Raw genomic sequence first — 18115 nt, 5'->3', positions numbered from 1 at the left:
TTCATGCGTAATTTCAGCAAAATTTGTGGTTCTAGTGCTGACAGAATTTCAGTTGCTTGATTTAATTCTGGAGTAAAAACCGAGTCTTATCAAGATGATTCTATGGGGAAAAAAAACCCAAACCCCACACTGATTAGAGAGGGGGAGTGAGGGGAAAGGATGGATACTATTTATAAAATACACTTCATGGTACCAAGGCTCAGGGGACTTTATAAGGCTTATCAGAATTCTACACAATACTGAGAATGTTAAGAAAACAATTTTTCCCCAAATAGTACTATTTTTCACTGTCTCTGCATTTTTTAAAAGATATTATTTATTTATTTGACAGACAGAGATCATAGGTAGGCAGAGAGAGAGGCAGGCAGAGAGAGAGGAGGAAGCAGGCTCCCCCTGCTGAGCAGAGAGCCCCATGCGGGGCTCGATCCCAGGACCCTGAGATCATGACCCGAGCTGAAGGCAGAGGCTTTAACCCACTGAGCCACCCGGGCACCCCTTAAGCGATTTTTATCTTATAGTTCTACCAATATCGACAATGGAATGAATGTTTAACATCACTGTTCCAAAAGGCTTAAGTTTTTGTTGTGAGATACGATGAAGTACAGAGAGTTCTCTTGTGGCTAAAAACAGTTATCATCATCATCATCATCATCACCACCACAACAGAGCTAATCACCTGATGGTTCACTTCTGCTAAGTGCTTACTCTGTGCTAAGTCATTTTGCATGCATGACTCCACGTCATCTTTCAACTCCAGGAAAGATGTGTCATTGTTGTCCCCATTTTGCAGACGAAGCAAGGTTTGCCTGATGGCGTACAACTCCCCACACTGGGGCCTTTACTCAGGTCTCTCTACCTCCTCATCCCACGTCCAAATGCCACAAAGTCACAGAGTTTGAGGGCTAGACAATACCGTAGTGACCTTCTACTCCAGCCTTTTACATTCAATTGATTGTGACTCAAGGCGACCTCTAACTCAGAGCTCTATTAGAAGAAAATCTGCTTACAGAAATGAGGCATGGGTCCCTGTGAGCACGGTGTTCTCCCACAAAGAGCAGCACCCTACTAAGAATCCTGACCTCAGATGGTGTGAGGAGAGAATCATCACCCCAGACCTGGGAGGACTACCAATCCTGGCTTGGGGGTAAAATTATTCTATAAAGTTTCATAGAATAGGTACAGGGGATGTAATGAAAAGAAGACAAAGGTGTGTAAAATTAGGCTGTTTCTGGGGTTCAGAAAACTCAGGAGGATTCAGGTTGTCCCACCTCTTTTTTTTTTTTTTTTTAAGATTTTATTTATTTGTCAGAGAGAGAGAGGAAGGAGCACAAGCAGAGAGAGCGGCAGGCAGAGGGAGAAGCAGGCTCCCTGCCCAGCAAGGAGCCCGATGAGGGACCTGATCCCAGGACCCTGGGACCATGACCTGAGCAGAAAGCGGACGCTTAACCGCCTGAGCTACTCAAGTGTCCTTATCCCACCTCTTTTGATGAACAAGCTGAAGCCCTCAGAGATGGGATTTATATGTGCTCACACAGCTAGCCAGCAGCCAAGATTAGGAGCCAGGTCTCTAAACGTCCAGAAGACTTTCTGCCAAATCACCCTGACTTTAAGTCATCTGCTAGGTATGCCCCTAAATCCTCTACCTTCTTCTCGACTATCCTGCAGGCACTCAGAGACCATGGGCAAGATTTCCTCGTGGGCAATCGGCTGAGCTGGGCTGATATACAGCTCCTTGAAGTCATCTTAATGGCGGAAGAGTATAAAGCCAGTGTCTTAGCAGGCTTCCCTCTGCTACAGGTAGTGCTACCCAAATAACTCCCCCAAACTGCAGGAAGGGTGAATTTGTATCATTTGCTTATCCCTTCATTCAGTCATTCATTATGACTGAAGAACCCACTAACTGCTTTATGCCAAGACCTGCACGAAAGATACAAAGATGCCCTCAAGGAACACACCTAGTGGGTGAGACAAGCACATAAATAGTAACCTCGATATAAGGTAGCAAATTTAAAAATAAAGTGGAATAGGAAAGCTGATGAGGGCCATCTGGGCCAGCATGGGGATCTGAGGCTGACTTCTGACAGGCTTTTGGTCTCAAAGGTTTTGCCCTGATGTAGCAGAACTTTGATAAGATGACGGAAAACATTTAAGATATTACCATCCTAACACAGTCACTATTTAACAATAACCATAACCATCAGCTACACTCTTATGTGCCGAGCATTGTACAAAGTACTAAAGGCACAATATCTCACTGATGTTATTCCATTCTCAAAGTGGATAGGAAACAAGGTTCCACGAGGTCCAATAACTTTGCCTCACGCTATATGGTCAGCAGGTGAGGGGACCCGGACGCTACCCTCGGTCTGATCCCATGGCTACAGCCACAATTTCCCACTTTACCTTACGTTGTAAGCATGTTTTGGTATTTTTATGTAGTCTGCCTCATTTGGATACAACACAGTCTTCTATTGTTGAAAAATTTCACGATTATATAATATTCCATGTGCTGTACTCAGAATAACCTTATTTTAAATGCTGAAAATCTTAAACAGTTGAAATATTCAGTACTTGAAAAGGGTCTGCATAAATGAAGACACATCTATTGGGTAGAATTTTATGCAACCACCTAAAGGTGTATTTTCCAAGATTACAGAATGACATGGAAAAATCCTCATGACATAAGGACTTCTATTTATTAGTTATACATTAGGATAGTCTAGAATATTTACTTTTATGAATAAAATGACAACAGCACCTTCATGGGTATACATTTTTCCACATTTAAGATGGTATCATTAGGATGCAGTCTGAAAAATGAGGTCACGTGGTTACAGTCTATGTACATTTTTGTGGTTCTTGAGAAATATTGCTAACTTGGTTTGTACGAGGGTAGCATTGCTTCACAAAGCCACACGATGTATGAAAACTCCATTTTATCCCCTGCTCCTACCAGCTATAAGGAATATAATTTTTACACACTTTCTGTCACATGCAAAAATATGCATCATTTATATTTTGCCTGTTTTGCCATATTCTCTTCTCATGGATAGCATACTTCTGCATTTTAGGAATTCAAGGCCAGAATCAGCTACATTCCCACAATTCACAAATTTCTGCAGCCTGGAAGCCAAAGGAAGCCTCCACTAGATGAAGTTTCCACTGAGACCGTGAAGAACATCTTCAAATTTGAACGTGGCATGTTTCTCAAAAACATGGGCACTATAGTAGCTGAGTATTAGCAAGCAAAGAGTTCTCAAGAACTCATCAATGTTTCACTTTGCTTTCACAGCAGAGCCTAAGCGATATCATCAGGCCACTTTAATAAAGTAATAAGCAAAAGGAAATAAACTACCAAATACTTTGTAAATCAGACAACTCTTTTCCATAAAACAATAGAACGCCAATAAATCAGAATCATCCAAATATTCTTCTGCATTCTACTTTTTGCAAAAGAGTAAAATCGTAAGTCAATAGATCTCAAGGGCTTCTTTAAAAAACAAAACACCCCACAAATACAAATACTGTTACTCACTTCCACATCCTTTTGGAAAAAGTCCAGGACAGGGCATAGCTTCAAGCTAGTTTCTTACTATTTTTTTTTTTTTTAGATTTTATTTATTTTTAAAAAAGATTTTATTTATTAGCAGGAGAGAGAAAGAGAGAGAGAGAAAACATGAGTTGAGTGGAGAGGCAGAAGCAGAAGAAGCAGGCTCCCCGCTGAGCTGTCCCTGTGGGGCTCGATCCCAGGACCCTGAGATCATGACCTGAGCCAAAGGCAGATGCTTAACCCACTGAGCCACCCAGGCGCCCCTAGTTTCTAACTTCAATCAGTAGAGTATTTTACAGATATGGCATATATATTTTTATAATCAATTTCACATTTAGTTTCTACTTTTATACTTTTTTCAAACTATAATTGTAGTCTTTCTGGGGTCTCTATTTGGTTAAACTGGTAGGTTCTTTCTTTCTTCCTTCCTTCCCTTAATTGAATTACGTATCACCGGAAGCCTAATGCCTTCCTTGAAAGTAGGCTGGGAAAGGGAACTGAACACAAGAGCACCAGCTGGGGCTCCACCCACCACTTCATATGAACAATGGGTTTGTAATCCGACACAGTGAAGTAGAGTCAACGGGATCAAAAGGGCAGCTTTTTAGAGCTTCAAGGGATCTCATCAAACCGTTTATTCCCAATTCCTCCTTAAGGATGAGAAACTGAGACCGAGAGAGAGTAAACGACCTTCCGAAGAGCCTATAACCAACCAGCCAGTGGGAGAACTGGGCTCAAAGTCAGGTCTCTTGACGTTTAGTCTGGGGCCTAAAAGTAAATGCGTGGACACTGTCCTAACTCTGCCTAAAAATGAAGTGGTGATTTGGGACAAAATGGACAATATCATTTTTGTTTCACAATTCTTACTGTTCCAGCAAGGGAGGACACCTGCTGTGGAGGACGAGCTCCCAGTCTCTTTCTTGAATAATTGAACATCTAAATGTTGAACATGATTCGAGTATAGAGAGAGGACACTAAAATGAGAGAAACCGGTTTAAAACAGAATGCATTTTATTTGAATACTGAATAGATTGTTAGTACGCAGACCGCGCTGAGAATAGAGGTTTTTTTTAAAGGGGAAAATAACACTGGCAGCAATAAAATTAAAATGCAAGAGCTATAATTTCTAATCTAACACAAAGGACAAGCAGCTACATCAGCACCTTTTGTGAAGGTCACTTCTGGCATTCCATTATCTGGGAACTTACGGTTTCATTTAAACTTCAGAAAGGAGTATTTGGAATTGTCGAAAAAAAACCCAAAAAACCCTTACCTCTATAAAAGTAGACACAGTAACTGAAAGCATGTATAACGATTTATTGAATATCTTTAATGAGACCATTATCTGACAAGTAGAAAACAGTCGAGTTTTCGGTTTAAAAAAAAAATCCCTCAAACTGGTGTTCATTTTGGAGTGTTTCTGTTGCTTGTAACGTAAAATAAGACATGTAATATTCCACCTTGAAGTTTATCTTTTAAATCCAAAGTGTATGCTCTGCCCGTTACAGTAGAATCATATGAATTTAGTTTTCAGTTCCTCTGGATTCTCAGAGCAGCAGTAAGATAAGTCTCAGAATCATCATGAGGCTGGATTGAAATAAAAGGCAAAGAGCGGGTCATGCTTATGTGGCATAAGACAGAGGTTCGTATATTCACCTAACCCATACTGTTACTAAACTTTGGCTTCCAAAATGCTCGCTTCTCCTGGAGCAGGGGTGATCTCCGTAATTATCCCTGTACTGGGACTTCCCAGACCTGGTTGAATTAGCCACTTAAAAATGCTGATTGACTTAGCAAAATCAGAACTCATGATTCTGAAAATCTGAGGTGAACCTTTGTAAGAGAAAGGTTTGGAGAGGAACACAAACCTTTCATAAGCTTAAGGGTAAGTGGCTTAAAAATAAGAAGCAAGGAGCAATTCTGGAGTGTTATTATTACAATCTCAGCTACTTTCCACTGACTGGGGTCTTGTTCTTCATGACCCATAAACCCTACTTCTGATTCCTTCTACCACCAAGATCATGTTTAGAACACAGCCAAAACTGGAGAACAGTCCTTTGTAGTCACAGTCCTCCCTGACCCTCATGCCCCCTCCCACCAAGTCATAAGCATGACACACAGCCACATGAGAAAATTCTAAAGAAAAGTAGAATGGTGAAATTTACTCATTGCATTATCACCCAGTGATAAACACTATTAAAGTTTGAAGCATCTTTTTCCTATATTGGTTTTTTATACACAAACTTCTGAGATCACACTCAGATTTGGTTGTTTATTTGTTTTTATTTCCCACTATATCATTAAGATGTTCTAATGTCACTAAATAGTTTTTGAAAATGTGTCATGTAATTGCTGTTCAATATTTCATTAAGTGGACAAAAGCCTTATTGAAACATTTCCTCATTCATGAGTTTTTACGTTGTTTCTAATTTTTCAGTTTATCATGTGTTCCATTAGAAATACAGTTGCAATAAACACCAGCCTTTCTATACATTTCATTATTTCTTTGGAATACATTCCAAAAAGTAAAAATGTGTAGCAAAGGAAGTAAACAACTTTAAGGCTTTCAACATATAAAGGCTGTCTCCAGGAAGAATTAAAAATGTCACTATAAACTTTACGTGGTAATATGTTTAATCTCATGGATAGAATTACTGGGATCAAATTAAGAGAAATCGGAGGCTCCCTCTTTATTTTTTTTTTAAATATTAACTATCCTCCCATGAAAACTCAAAGAAGTGTAGCAGGCTATCACTTTGTCCAACGCTCTAAGAGAGACTGAGTATCAGATTTAAATGAATACATTTACTGTTTCAGATGAGTAAATCTTGAGGGGGAAAAAGGCTGAATTCAGTCCTTTATTCTAAAAAACGTGAGTACATGCAGTCAGATACTATAGCAATTCTCCATGTACTCCACGAAAATGTTCCTGGGGACATCAATACCAAAGATGGACCGCAGGCATGATACTTTAAAGTTTTATAATCATGCTTATTCTAACAAAAAATCACATTTACCTTTTCGAGTTAAAACTGACTCTTCAAAAAGTCCACATTAAGTGATGGCAGAAGAAAAAGTACAGAAAAATAGTGTTTCTTACCTTAAACCTGCAACCAGCCCAGCTGGCATGATTTTCTTAGATCTCTTATACCTCACACCCATTATGGTGGCCAGGAAGAAAGCTGTAACTAAAAACCCAACCAATGCATGAACCAGAGTTTCAAACACATTATCAATGCTTGCTCGTGCAAAAAAAAAAAAAAAAAGAGAGAGAGAGAGAGAGACATTGTTTCAGCTTTCTAATATAACAGCTATTACGTATAATTAATTAAATTAATTAAATTAAATATTTATTAAATTAAATAAATAAATTAAATTATTAAATTCTTGAAAAGATAAAATGCTCTCTTAAAAGACTTTATAAACTTAGTTTATCAAAAAGGTTTCTGAGTAAGCAACATGTTAAAATCCATTCCGGAAATATCTTCAGAAGAAAAAGTCTTTGTCTAACTTAAATTTCTGTTTGTAGAAACTCCTGGAAGGCTAGGACTGTGTCTTCTTCAGCTTTCCTCACAAACTCTGGGTAGTCTCTCTGGATCCACAGGAGACATCCAATAAAGGCTCATTTAAGTGCAAGTAAAGAAAATAATCAGAGTCTTTTAAGTAAGACCTGATGAGTCCAAAAATACTAGGAAAAAAGGCTGATTAATTGTAATTTGCTGTACTGCATTTTGGGAAATGGATGCCTGGAGGCTAAGTAAGAACAGTCTGGGCAATAATATTACACTCAGAAGCGTCCCGCCAGCCTTTGAGGAGCTGACCCAGTATGGAGAGAGAATGTTTTATGGAAGAGATGGGGACGTCACAATTTCAGAACAGCTTTCAAGGAAAAATCACTTGCCGATATAAAGAACAAAATGATGGACAATAAACACGTGAACTACTTAAATTCATGTGAATAAAAATCCGAAATATCCACATCTTTCTGATATATTTCTTCTTTTGACACAATTTCATTATTAAAAACTATCCTTAGCTCCTATTTCAAACAAGTCAAGGGAAAAAAATACAATACTAAGTCTCTTTCTCTCCCTCGAAGGCCGAACTGATATAATTTGTCTTTCTTTGTCCTGTCTTCCATACCACCAGGGCACTCTGAATAATCATCAAATTAAATGGAAACAATTTCCAAACCCTTCACGGGATCTCAAGCTAGACTAAAGAGAGCCAAGCATCCTGGGCCTACACACACAGGTTTCCATTTTTACTGTGGACATTCCCCTGCTAAGCCCGACAAGGGAAGAAGCTAAAAAAAGGTCAGCCTTGGTTTTCTAGATCGAGTCCTAGGATAAAACAGGATCTAAAAGCTGCTTGTGAATTAAATAAAATAATGCGAGGCTGTCTCGTTAGGTATTTTAATAGCAACACAAAAACTATGCTAATAGGTATTTAAGGGTGTTAGCAGAAAATCTGGACATAATTCCTTAATTTTTCTAATTTTATTTTTCTAGTAATAAGTTTCAAAGAAACATGCTTCTGTGTCTGAAGGCCTGGGAGCAATATCCTTGTTTTTGACTGGGTCAGTCTAGAAAGGAACAAGAATTGTGTTCAGTCTCCACACACGCATATCTACTTACCACATGACTGCACGTTTTCCAGTATACCTAGTACAGAGTATCAAAAAAGTTACTCCCAAAGTTCGACCCTTCATAACTGGAAAAAATGTCTTACTTACACAGTGACAGTTTGACATCTCGCTTGTCATTGGAGACACGGTAGGCTCCATAGCCAGCCAAAAATCCAACAAAAAGACCAGCGATCAAAGATGGAACACCACCTAGGGAAAAAAAAGAAGGGCTCAGAGAGAGAATCCCCAAATGAAAGGAATTCCATCCTTTCTTTCAAGTATGATACATGCACTTTCAAATGCATATCTAGGTGGGCACTGTAACTAGCCAAATTACATATCCGCCTCTTCACGGACAGTTTCTAATGTGACTGGTCCCTGCTAAAGCCGAAATGCAAGGCAGAGGAACCTCGAATACACAGCAATGCCAGGGTTAGATACGGCTTGAGTGACTATGAAAGCCTGCCTGGTGGTAGTGGTTCTGACCCTGACTGCATGACCTTGGACAATCGGTTGACTTCTTTACACCTCTCTCTGTCCTTTTTCCCCCCTCTCTTCTCCTTGCCTCCGTCTTTTTACTCTGAGGCTGTGATAATAAGAATAGGATGCACTGGTATTCAAGCTCAGAGAGGTAGAAAGAGAAGTCCTGTGCAAAGCAAGCAAGCGTTCTGTCCTGAATAATTAACAAAGCTTCCAGCCTCAGGATGTCAGGACTCCCAGATGAATGGGGACTGTACTGAGAAATGGGAAGAGCCAGTAGCCTCCCACCCAGTGTTCTCCTGCCCTCAGTCCATTCATCCACTGCCCCAGGGCATGATGACCAATACCAAGCACTTCTGGCCCACTGGCTGGTAATGGGCCTCATGCCAGGGACACTGTGCACAAGACAGACAGATAGACAGGCAGACACACACACACAGTCAGTGCTTCATGGAGCTCACTCTATTTAGAATCTATCAGTTTGGAATCCCTCAGGGTAGGGCCAAGGCATCCCTATGTTTTAAATATCTACAGGAAGTTCAGATGGTAGCCAGAGTTAGAAACCATTGCAGCAATGTGCGCACATGCGCGCGCACACACTCAGCAGCATTCTGAATGAGAAGCCATACACGCCGGGTTCTAGTCCTCATTCTTCCAGTTGTTGCCTGCAGGACTTTGGCTAAGGCACTTAGTCTCTGAGTTTTGTCAGTTGCAAAACAGTGTTAGTAATACCACCCACGTCAAATATACAAAGGGTTAGAATGTTACAGTTGGAGAGAACTTTAAATTCCTCATTGCTCCTCCCTCCCCCCAGATCTATTCTGCAAACACCGCAACATGGTATGGTCTTCGAAAATCGTCCGTTCAGACCTGTCACTCCACTAATTAAAAACTGTCAGTGCTTCCTACTGCACTTAGGGAAAAACCCAAGTCCACTCGATTATGGGAGCCCTGCCTTCGATCAGGTCCCTGAATACGTCCAAGTCTTTATTCTTCATGGCTTCCAGACACGCTGTTCCCTGCCTGGACGGCTCTCCCCTGCCCTGTCCGCCTGGCCAACTGCCGCGCCCCTGTCTGTGTAAGGGTCAGCTCCTAGAGATCTTCTCTGACACACCACTCTGAACGAGGGGCCCCGTCAGAGCCTCCCACGATTCGCCATCCTGTATTTGTGCACCTGTCCACGTATTTAAGGTCAGCCCCCGACTTGCTTGCAAGCACCGTCTCTTTTTGCTCACTGCTGTTTTCCAGGGCCTGACCCAGTGCTGGGTACTTGGCAGCACTTGATAAACGCTGACAAAATGCAGGCCCGGGTACTCCCTGTTAAATGGGTCATGTTTAAGCAGAAGACGGCAGATTAGAAAACAGTCAAGGGGATTGACGCATTTTCTGGAACGCATGACTAGGTCACCTTAATTAAGGTGTCTTCTCACTTAGAAACCTCGGACTCTTTTCTGTACACCCTGATGAGTTCTGCACTGCTGGGATCCTCCCCACCTGAAGTTAAGTGCAGGCAGGGGAAGCAGCTGCACCCGAGTCTTGCCGAGGTCAGACAGCAAACAGTGAGGATGGGCAGGCTCTACCTCGTAAGAAGGATATGGCTCGTGGAAGGGAGCCAGATCCTGCAAAAAAGCTCAGTCTATAGTGGGGCTACCAAAAAAGAAAAAAGAAGTGCCAAGCTGTGCCCCGCAACCCCTCCTTCAAGTGCCAACCTGGCTGGGCCCGTCTCAAGGAGTTTCAACAGAGTTTTCAAAGGAGTTGGGAGGTGCACATGGGGCCCTCCCTCCCTCAGAGCAAGACACCTGCTCTCCTGCTCCCCTCTCCATCTCCGGAGGGGCTGCTGTGCCCTGACCTTGAACTGGAGTAGAAGGTAGGTAGCCAGGTTCAGCCCTGGTGCAGAAGGCCAAGAGAGCTTTCTGGCCATCTTGGGCTTTGGGCACCGGCTACCTGGCTCAGAAAAAGCCTCAAAATCATAGTGTCTACTTGGGTATGCACTTTTCTGGGGACCTGTGTGGGAGAGGGGTGAACTTAGAACTTGGAGCCGCTGTGCTGCCTCTCTCCCCTTCGTCTGCTTCCGGCAAGAGAAGAAATCTATCAGCCCCTCACTCTGACCCGACTATGTCGGCACTTAGTCTGGTACAGGATTCAGATATACTTGTCCTCTTACCAAACACCATCCTGACATCACATCTTCAACCTACTCAAGTCTTAACCCACATTACACGGGAGTGGCTTCTTTGAGAACACATGCCCCAGGAGCTTCCAGGCTCACACAGCTGGGGCTCCTGTGGGAGGCCCAGGGACCACATTGTGCGGCTGAGCCATCACGTATTTTGGTGCCGTCGTATTTTTCCATCGAATACGTATGCTACACCCACTGAGAACATAAGAGCAACAAACAAAAGTCTAAGTGAATTAGAAGTTCTCAGGAATCTTAGAAAATACTCTGTTTTAACCGTAAGAGACTCTTAATCTCACAAAACAAACTGAGGGTTGTGGGGGGGGGGTGGGGGGTTTATGGACACTGGGGAGGGTATGTGCTATGGTGAGTGCTGTGAAGTGTGTAAACCTGGCGATTCACAGACCTGCACCCCTGGGGATAAAAATACATTATGTGTTTATAAAAATAAAAAATCATAAAAAAAAGTAAAAGAAGTAAACATTGTAGAATGAAAAAAAAAAAATACTCTGTTTCAACCTGCCACCCCTCAGCCCCTACAGATACTTGTGTTTCTGGCCTTGGACTTCTTAGCAATCGCTAAATAAGGGGTCCCTCTAATACCTATGTAGACCTGGCTTTTTCACTCAAGTTGCAGCCTACCAATGTCACAAATAGAACCTTTCATTTTTTTGCATGAAAACTTATCAACTGTTTTTTTTCTCTCCCCTCTTTTGGATACAGATGAAGAGACAATCTCTGAGAGGATATCTAAGTATTTAACAAATTTTCCTTTGCAAAACACAGTATCAACATCATTCAGGTTTTGATACTAGGAGTATGTGAACAAACAAAAATCCTCTTTTGATAATAAGCGAGTAGCCCTGAGGAGGTTAAGTCACTTAATTACACAGTTGATAATGACAGGTGAGGAGAGACCCAGACAGCTGGGTTGGTTTGCTCTGTCACACCCAGCCCCCTGCCCTCTACGACTCCCTTCCATGCAAGACATGCTGGTCCTCGGTCACCTCTAGAACCTCTTCAGCTTCCTGTCTTATTTACAAACCATCAGATGATCTTCTTTTTTTTTTTTCCGCCTAGTGTTCCAAGATTCCTTGTTTATGCACCACACCCAGTGCTCCATGCAATCCGTGCCCTCCTTAATATCCACCACCAGGCTCACCCAACCCCTCATCCCCTCCCCTCCAAAACCTTCAGCTTGTTTCTCAGAGTCCACAGTCTCTCATGGTTCTTCTCCCCCTCTGATTTCCCCCAACTCACTTCTCCTCTCTTTCTCCCATATCCTCCATGTTATTCCTTATACTCCACAAATAAGCGAAACCATATGATAACTGTCTCTTCTGCTTGACTTATTTCACTCAGCATAATCTCCTCCAGTCCCGTCCATGTTGATACAAAAGTTGGGTATTCATCCTTTCTGATGGAGGCATCGTACTCCATTGTATATATGGACCATATCTTCTTTATCCATTCGTCTGTTGAAGGGCATCTGGGCTCTTTCCACAGCTTAGTGATTGTGGCCATTGCTGCTATGAACATTGGGATACAGATGGCTCTTCTTTTCACTACATCTGTATCTTTGGGATAAATACCCAGTAGTGCAATAAGGGTAGTTCCATTTTTAATTTTTCAAGGAATCTCCACACTGTTTTCCAAAGTGGCTGCACCAACTTGAAACCCTCAGATGAGCTTAGCACAACCACCAATCCTCCACCAAGGCCCTTGGATGAAAAATACAGTTAAGGCTTACCTCTCCGCTTATATCCCAAGATGCTTCCAAATGTCACAAGGGCCGCATAACTGAAACCGATCAGGTCCATTGGCAAGGTTGCAATTCTACTGCTGGGTGAAGGGACAAGTTTTACAAAATAGAAAGAACTGGGGGGGAGCATAGGTAATACAAAAACGGTATGTATTCCACGGAATTACAGAGTTTAATTTAAGCTCAGCCAGAAACATGCTTAATCAATGGTAAATCACTGACAAATATAATGAAGCCCCTGGCATAAAATCATGTGAGTGACAAAAATATCCTATGTGTCTCACAGCAGCAGTTGAAACATATACCTACGGGTGAGAAGTGCCATGAAAATCCTACCCGGGAATCCGTAAGATGCAGGAGAACGTGTGCTGGCTACAGGCTGGAGACATGGGTACTGGTCAGTAGCAGGCTGTTGGGCCTTGACTCATGCCCCATCCCTGACACTGACTCCCCCGCAAAGTGAGGGGAGTAGATGAGATGAACCCTAAAGTTCCTTGCAGCTTTCTAATTCTTTTAATTTCTGATTCCCAGTGCCGCTTCTATATCTATATGCAAATAAAACTCATGTCTTTCGGATCTGTAAAGTTCTGGATCCGTCACTTGGTCTCGCAGCTTCGAGCTGTGACCACACTGCACTGCCTTCCATCTTCAGCCCTGTCAGCTTCTCATGGTCCGTCTGACCTGCTGTTGTTCCCAAAGACTTAATCGAATTCCAGAGTGTATGCTGGGCTCCAAGCCTGCTGCCACTGCCTTCTAGCTAAGTAACATTGTGCGTGGTCCCTAGTCTCTCTGTAACTCAGTCTCTCCATCTGTAAAATACGGATAATGATAAAATTACATCACAGGGTTGTGGTGATTAAATGAGGTAATACTGAAGAGCGCTTACAACAGGGCCTGCACGTCCTGGGCACTCATCAAATACTAGCTGCTTGAACAATGATTGTTCTTCTCTTTCACCCTATACCCATTTTTAAGCTTGACGTGTGTGAGGCCATACCTGTACCAGCTTGCTGAGAAAACAACAGAGATGGAGTGAATTTATGACTCAGGCACTCAGTGAATCAAACCATAATTTTATAGCTTATGCTCAACTCCATTTAACAACTATTTATTGAATGTCTTCTTTTTTAAGAAAATATTTTATTTATTTCTTTGACACAGAGAGAGAGAGAGAGCACAAGCGAGGGAGTGGCAGGGAGAAGCAGGCTGCCTGCCCAGCAGGAAGCCCGATGTGGGGCTCGATCCCAGGATCCCTGGATCATGACCTGAGCAGAAGGCAGATGCTTAACCGACTGAGCCATTCAGGTGCCCCTGCATATCTTCTTTGTGCAAGGCAGCAGGAAGGCACGGAAAGTCCTTGGACTTGGCTCTGGCCTTTTAGTATAGCACAGTGGAGGAGGAAGACATGTGGATGAGCCCTATGAGGAGATGCACAGGCACCATATCAAGAAGTGGAGCCTACGGTGACTTGTGAGCCTACGGGAGGATTCCTAGAGCAGACAGGGTCCCGGTTGGGATCTTGGGGAGAGGAGGAGTAAGCCGAGCAAAGAGGGTGGCAGGGAAGGATGTGCTCTAGGCGGCAGGGAGAACATGTGCAAAAGCCCAGTGGCATGAGAAAGCATGGCCTGTTCTCAAAATGGACAGGCGTGCAGGGCAGCTGTGAAGACATGGGCCTGGGGAAAAAGACAGGGCCAGGACACTTCTGAGTGCTGTAAAGGGAGACTGGGTTCTGTCTCAAGGGCAGTAGGGATGACCGAAGGGAGTCTCTCCACCAGATTTAATTCCAGCCAGTACTTCCTCGCAGTGGTAGCGGGAGACGGGACGAAGTGAAGCAGGAAGCTGAGCTAACAGAGCCAGCGGTGGCCTGGCCTGGAGCAACGGCAAGGAAGGTGGGTCAGCTCTGAGAGACGTCCAGGAAATAGAATCAATAAGCCTGGATGGGGGGAGTCCGGGGGAGGGATGAGTCAGAGATGACTCACGTCTAGGTCTCTGGATTGGCCCACCAGGAAGGAGAGGTGGGAGGCGGGGGGGCCTTGATGCTCCTCCCGGAGATACGGAGCACTAGACCAGCAGGCATGTGGCAGCAGGCGGAGGGAGGAATCCAGGAATGGTGGGACCTATCTGAGACCTAGTCTAAGATGCCTGACACACAGTGAGGAAAATGCCTCTACACACAGATCGGAAGCTTATGAGATCACTCACCATCAGGTAGCAATTTGGGAACCTAATTTTCTCCTTAAGCTGGCCATCTGACGTAAAAGGCCGATTCTTCTCTGTCCTCAGAGCTCCCAGGCTTCTTCTGACCCTCTCCTGGGGTCCCACCCCTTCTACCTGGCATCGAGTTACTTACACTGAGCTCCCTTCCCTATCTCCCGTCCCTGCCAAGCTCCTCCAGGGCTAAGCTCAGGTTCAGCTTACCTTTGTCCTCCCCACATCACCAAGCTCATGGCCACGCACAAGGCAGAGTGTGTAGAAATACTTGCTGAATGAACCAAAGGAACAACTTTTGCCCGAAGGAAGACATTCTGTAACTGGTCAACCCTCAGTATTGCTCTGCTGCCAGGCAACAGTCTGTTTCCTTAATCTCCTTACTGAGCTGAGTATTCTAAGGAGGCAAAATATATACACCTATTCCCAATCCTTGCAAGAAATTTCTGAATACAGAGAGAAATTGCAGACCAAAAGCAATCATCCCTCTTGCTCCATGTCCATGGCAGGACCATATGACCAGAACCACACAGGGAAGTGATGGAAGTAGGAGCTGATGGGCGCCTTGCTTCACAGGCTCTCACTGAAAACACTAACCTCAGTACTTGGAGAGGCCAGAAAGCATCTTGGGTGCAATGCAGCAAAAGTGATTTACTGCACCGCGTATGAAACCAGGTGACAGGGCCCTGCCTTGCCCCTAGCCCTCCAAAACTTGGGGGACCCACTAAGAGATTTTCCATAAGCTACTGTATAAAAAAACTACCTACCTTTGTACTCCTTGGGGGCTCGAAAGACCATTTTCGAATGAAGTCTGGGTGGTACTAGCAAGGTTAAACTGCCAAGCGTTTTTGCCATGATTGGAGAACCCCATCCCTTCCCCGCCTCTCCCCAGCTCCAGGAAGGTCGGAAGGAGGACAGGTGGGAGATTCAGGACCGCGGAAGGAAGACATCCCGGGAATTCCCAGGAGACGGAGAGAAGCGATGCTTGGAAGCAGCAGCCCCCATCCCCTGCAAACTCCTCCCCGGGTCCTTAGCATCATTGCTCAGATCTGTGCCTTTACAAGAACATTCAGGAGAGGAAGTTCTCGACGGCGAGGTGCACAGCCCGCCTGCAGCCCCGAGCCCTCCCCGCGGCTCAAAAGAGAAAAATCGAGAGCCAGCCTCGGGCCAACCTAGTACCTGGTGTCCGGAAGCTGTGCCCGCGGCCAGCGCCTCCTGATTCTGCGCGATACCTCCCCGCACTGGGCAGAGCCTGCTGGTTCCGGGCGGTGCCGGTCCCGCGGCGCGCATGCGCCACGGCTCCCTCGCTTCTCCGCCGGGCGTGCCCCGCACAGGCTGCGGAACCGGAGGCCCGTCCGTTTCTCCGCGGCGCATTGGTGGTTTAGTGGTAGAATTCTCGCCTGCCGTTCCTCCGCCGCTCGCTCTTTCTGCCGGGCTTTCCGCTCCGGCTCTGCAGCCGTGCTGGGGTCTGCTGCCTCCTGCCGGACCGGCGGGACTGGGAAGCCCCCGCAGAGAATGGGGTCCGGGGGTTGCCGGGATCCCAGAAGGCGGCGTTTTAACCGTGAGGTTCATTCACCACTCAGGGGACAGCAACTAGGCCTTTTAGATTCTCGCCAGCGACTGTCCCCATTTTCAGTGCGGGGAGCTAAGGTTCAGACAGGTGGGGTGACTGAGTTGTCCACGGTCTCAGGTCCTAAGTGGGGTACAGAGGTTAGAGCCCAAGTTTGTCTGGTTTCAAAGCCGGAGCTCCCTTCATTGTATCACACACATTATATCACTCCCTTCATTATATCTCCACTCGAGATGTGGAGGGGAGCTCAGGATCCCGGTTTTTTTACTCCACGTCCAGGATTTGCTGGCCTAACTATGTGAAGGGAAAGGTAGAGACTGACAGACTTGCAATGCGCTTTAAGTCATGGCTAGTCCCAGGATCGTCCGATCCCGGAATGAACATTCAGTGCACTTGGAATTGTTCCTCCCGGCAACAAATGCTCATTTCACGCCAGTTTTGCCTTCCAAACCACATACTATAACTCCAACCAGACTCCTTACCCATCCTTACCCCAGCCTCCCCCAACCCTCTCTCCAGACTTCCAGGACTTGCCCTATCCAGAATAAAACTAAAACCCTCTTGGAATGCTTCCGTATCTTTACCTGACAGGACCTCCAGTAAATAACTTGCCCCTGACTTCAGACGCCAGTGCCTGGATTTATAAGATGCTGCTCAGAGATCTCTTCGACCCTGTCACTGAGGTATGGGAAGCTGGAAACAGTCCCATGATATTCCTACTCAAGGCATTTTCACCTAAACCTAAAAGAATAACTTTCTATGATGGGAAATTCCATATTCTTGGACATGTGGGTTCACAAACGTTCTTAGGCAAAGGACTCTCCTCTGTCCTCTCAGCTCATATGCCAGCTAATAATAAGGTTAGAGCGCAAGGCGAGGGTGCCACCAAGCATATTCGTCTCTACCTATCTGTCAAGCTGTCTATTCATGATCCACAGCAGAGACAGATGGCCCTATGATGAGCCATCAGTCGCCTTAGGCAGTCTGGAAAAACACACAAATAATAAACAGGATTTCCAAGGAAGGCAATTTTATTGAAATACAGTTACCAAATTATTAAAATTTTATATCTGTGATCTAATAGATGTGCTTCTTTATCATATTACAGGATCTCAGAGTGGGGATAATAATACCATAATTCCCAAGCGGTGCTTCACCTAAACAGTATTTTCGGGTATCTGGAACATGCAAACATCTGCTCCTGATGACAGAGTCACAGGTACTGATACTGTGGTGATTTGTGGCCTATGAAACAAACGCTAGACTTTAGAGGTTAGTGAGGATAGAAATTTCTTTTCTCCATCCATGTTCTCAGATCTCCTGATTTCCATCCTCAGGCCCCTTTGGATTTGCAGAACTCCCAATGTATCGTAACACAGGCTTTCCTAAGTGGTGTATGGGTGGAACTGGAAAAGAGAAGGGTACCGTTGAGAGCCTGACTGACTGATAGACTGGCCGCTCGCTCAGGCAGGACCTCACAGGATGTTTAGCCCTCAGTGAGTGCTCTGTGGATCCCGAGCATTGTTCCCAAACTCAGTCTGTATCAGCTCTTCTGTGGGCACTCTGGGTTTGGGAGATTAATTCATAAAAACCAAAGTCACGGGGCACCTTCAGTTCAGGTCATGATCCTGGGGTCCTGGGATCCAGCCCTGTGCCAGGCTCTCTGCTCAGTGGGGAATTTGCTTCTTCCTCTGCCCCTCCCCTGCTCATGTTCTCTCTGTCTCTCTTAAATAAATAAAATT

The 18115-nt window shown here is 44.6% G+C and overlaps 3 protein-coding genes across 6 annotated transcripts in view; 2 read left to right on the top strand and 1 right to left on the bottom strand.

Annotated features, from left to right (window-relative positions):
* Positions 1-13724, top strand: part of LOC123941603 (glutathione S-transferase-like) — a 29622-nt gene extending 15898 nt beyond the window's left edge. Inside the window, exons 7-8 of one of the 3 annotated variants that reach the window (XM_046004950.1) lie at positions 1666-1797; positions 12882-13724. In XM_046004950.1, the coding sequence (XP_045860906.1) occupies positions 1666-1797; positions 12882-13058 (309 nt within the window). In that variant the 3' untranslated portion in view covers positions 13059-13724. Of the gene's footprint in view, positions 1-1665; positions 1798-3071; positions 3371-4206; positions 4702-12881 lie in introns of those variants that run through there. The other 2 variants (XM_046004948.1, XM_046004951.1) reach the window with 2 other exon arrangements.
* TMEM14A (transmembrane protein 14A) lies at positions 4848-16127 on the bottom strand. Of its 2 annotated transcripts, none has more exons than XM_046004953.1 (5): positions 15983-16127; positions 12584-12675; positions 8286-8387; positions 6651-6738; positions 4848-5137 (listed from the first exon to the last, which is right to left on the bottom strand). In XM_046004953.1, the coding sequence occupies exons 2-5, from the start codon at positions 12651-12653 to the stop codon at positions 5098-5100; spliced, it is 300 nt and encodes a 99-aa protein (XP_045860909.1). In that variant the 5' UTR covers positions 12654-12675; positions 15983-16127; the 3' UTR covers positions 4848-5097. The 2 variants fall into 2 exon arrangements, with proteins under 2 accessions (XP_045860909.1, XP_045860908.1); XM_046004952.1 differs by having other exon boundaries at positions 12584-12672; positions 15983-16114.
* LOC123942180 lies at positions 13905-17778 on the top strand. Its single transcript, XM_046006079.1, has 5 exons — positions 13905-14065; positions 14400-14484; positions 15696-15978; positions 16053-16364; positions 16965-17778. The coding sequence occupies exons 1-5, from the start codon at positions 14001-14003 to the stop codon at positions 17330-17332; spliced, it is 1113 nt and encodes a 370-aa protein (XP_045862035.1). The 5' UTR covers positions 13905-14000; the 3' UTR covers positions 17333-17778.
* Positions 17779-18115: the final 337 nt, after the last annotated feature.

The sequence above is a fragment of the Meles meles genome, chromosome 5 (assembly GCF_922984935.1).
Source record: "Meles meles chromosome 5, mMelMel3.1 paternal haplotype, whole genome shotgun sequence".
Taxonomy (NCBI): Eukaryota; Metazoa; Chordata; class Mammalia; order Carnivora; family Mustelidae; genus Meles; species Meles meles.
Note: the sequence above shows the minus strand (reverse complement) of the source record. Positions and strands in the feature narration are given on the sequence as shown.

What these genes read in the sequence shown, in the direction of transcription:
- TMEM14A (XM_046004953.1), bottom strand. Translation starts at nt 12,653, where the DNA reads ATGGACCTGATCGGTTTCAGTTATGCGGCCCTTGTGACATTTGGAAGC. An exon ending in AGATGTCAAACTGTCACTGT is followed by an intron (nt 6,739 to 8,285) that starts GTAAGTAAGACA and finishes TTGGGTTTTTAG; the next exon opens with TTACAGCTTTCTTCCTGGCC. An exon ending in GGGCTGGTTGCAGGTTTAAG is followed by an intron (nt 5,138 to 6,650) that starts GTAAGAAACACT and finishes ATTTCAATCCAG; the next exon opens with CCTCATGATGATTCTGAGAC.
- LOC123942180 (XM_046006079.1), top strand. Translation starts at nt 14,001, where the DNA reads ATGTGGATGAGCCCTATGAGGAGATGCACAGGCACCATATCAAGAAGT. An exon ending in CTGGAGCAACGGCAAGGAAG is followed by an intron (nt 14,485 to 15,695) that starts GTGGGTCAGCTC and finishes GCCTCTCCCCAG; the next exon opens with CTCCAGGAAGGTCGGAAGGA. An exon ending in CAGAAGGCGGCGTTTTAACC is followed by an intron (nt 16,365 to 16,964) that starts GTGAGGTTCATT and finishes TTTACCTGACAG; the next exon opens with GACCTCCAGTAAATAACTTG.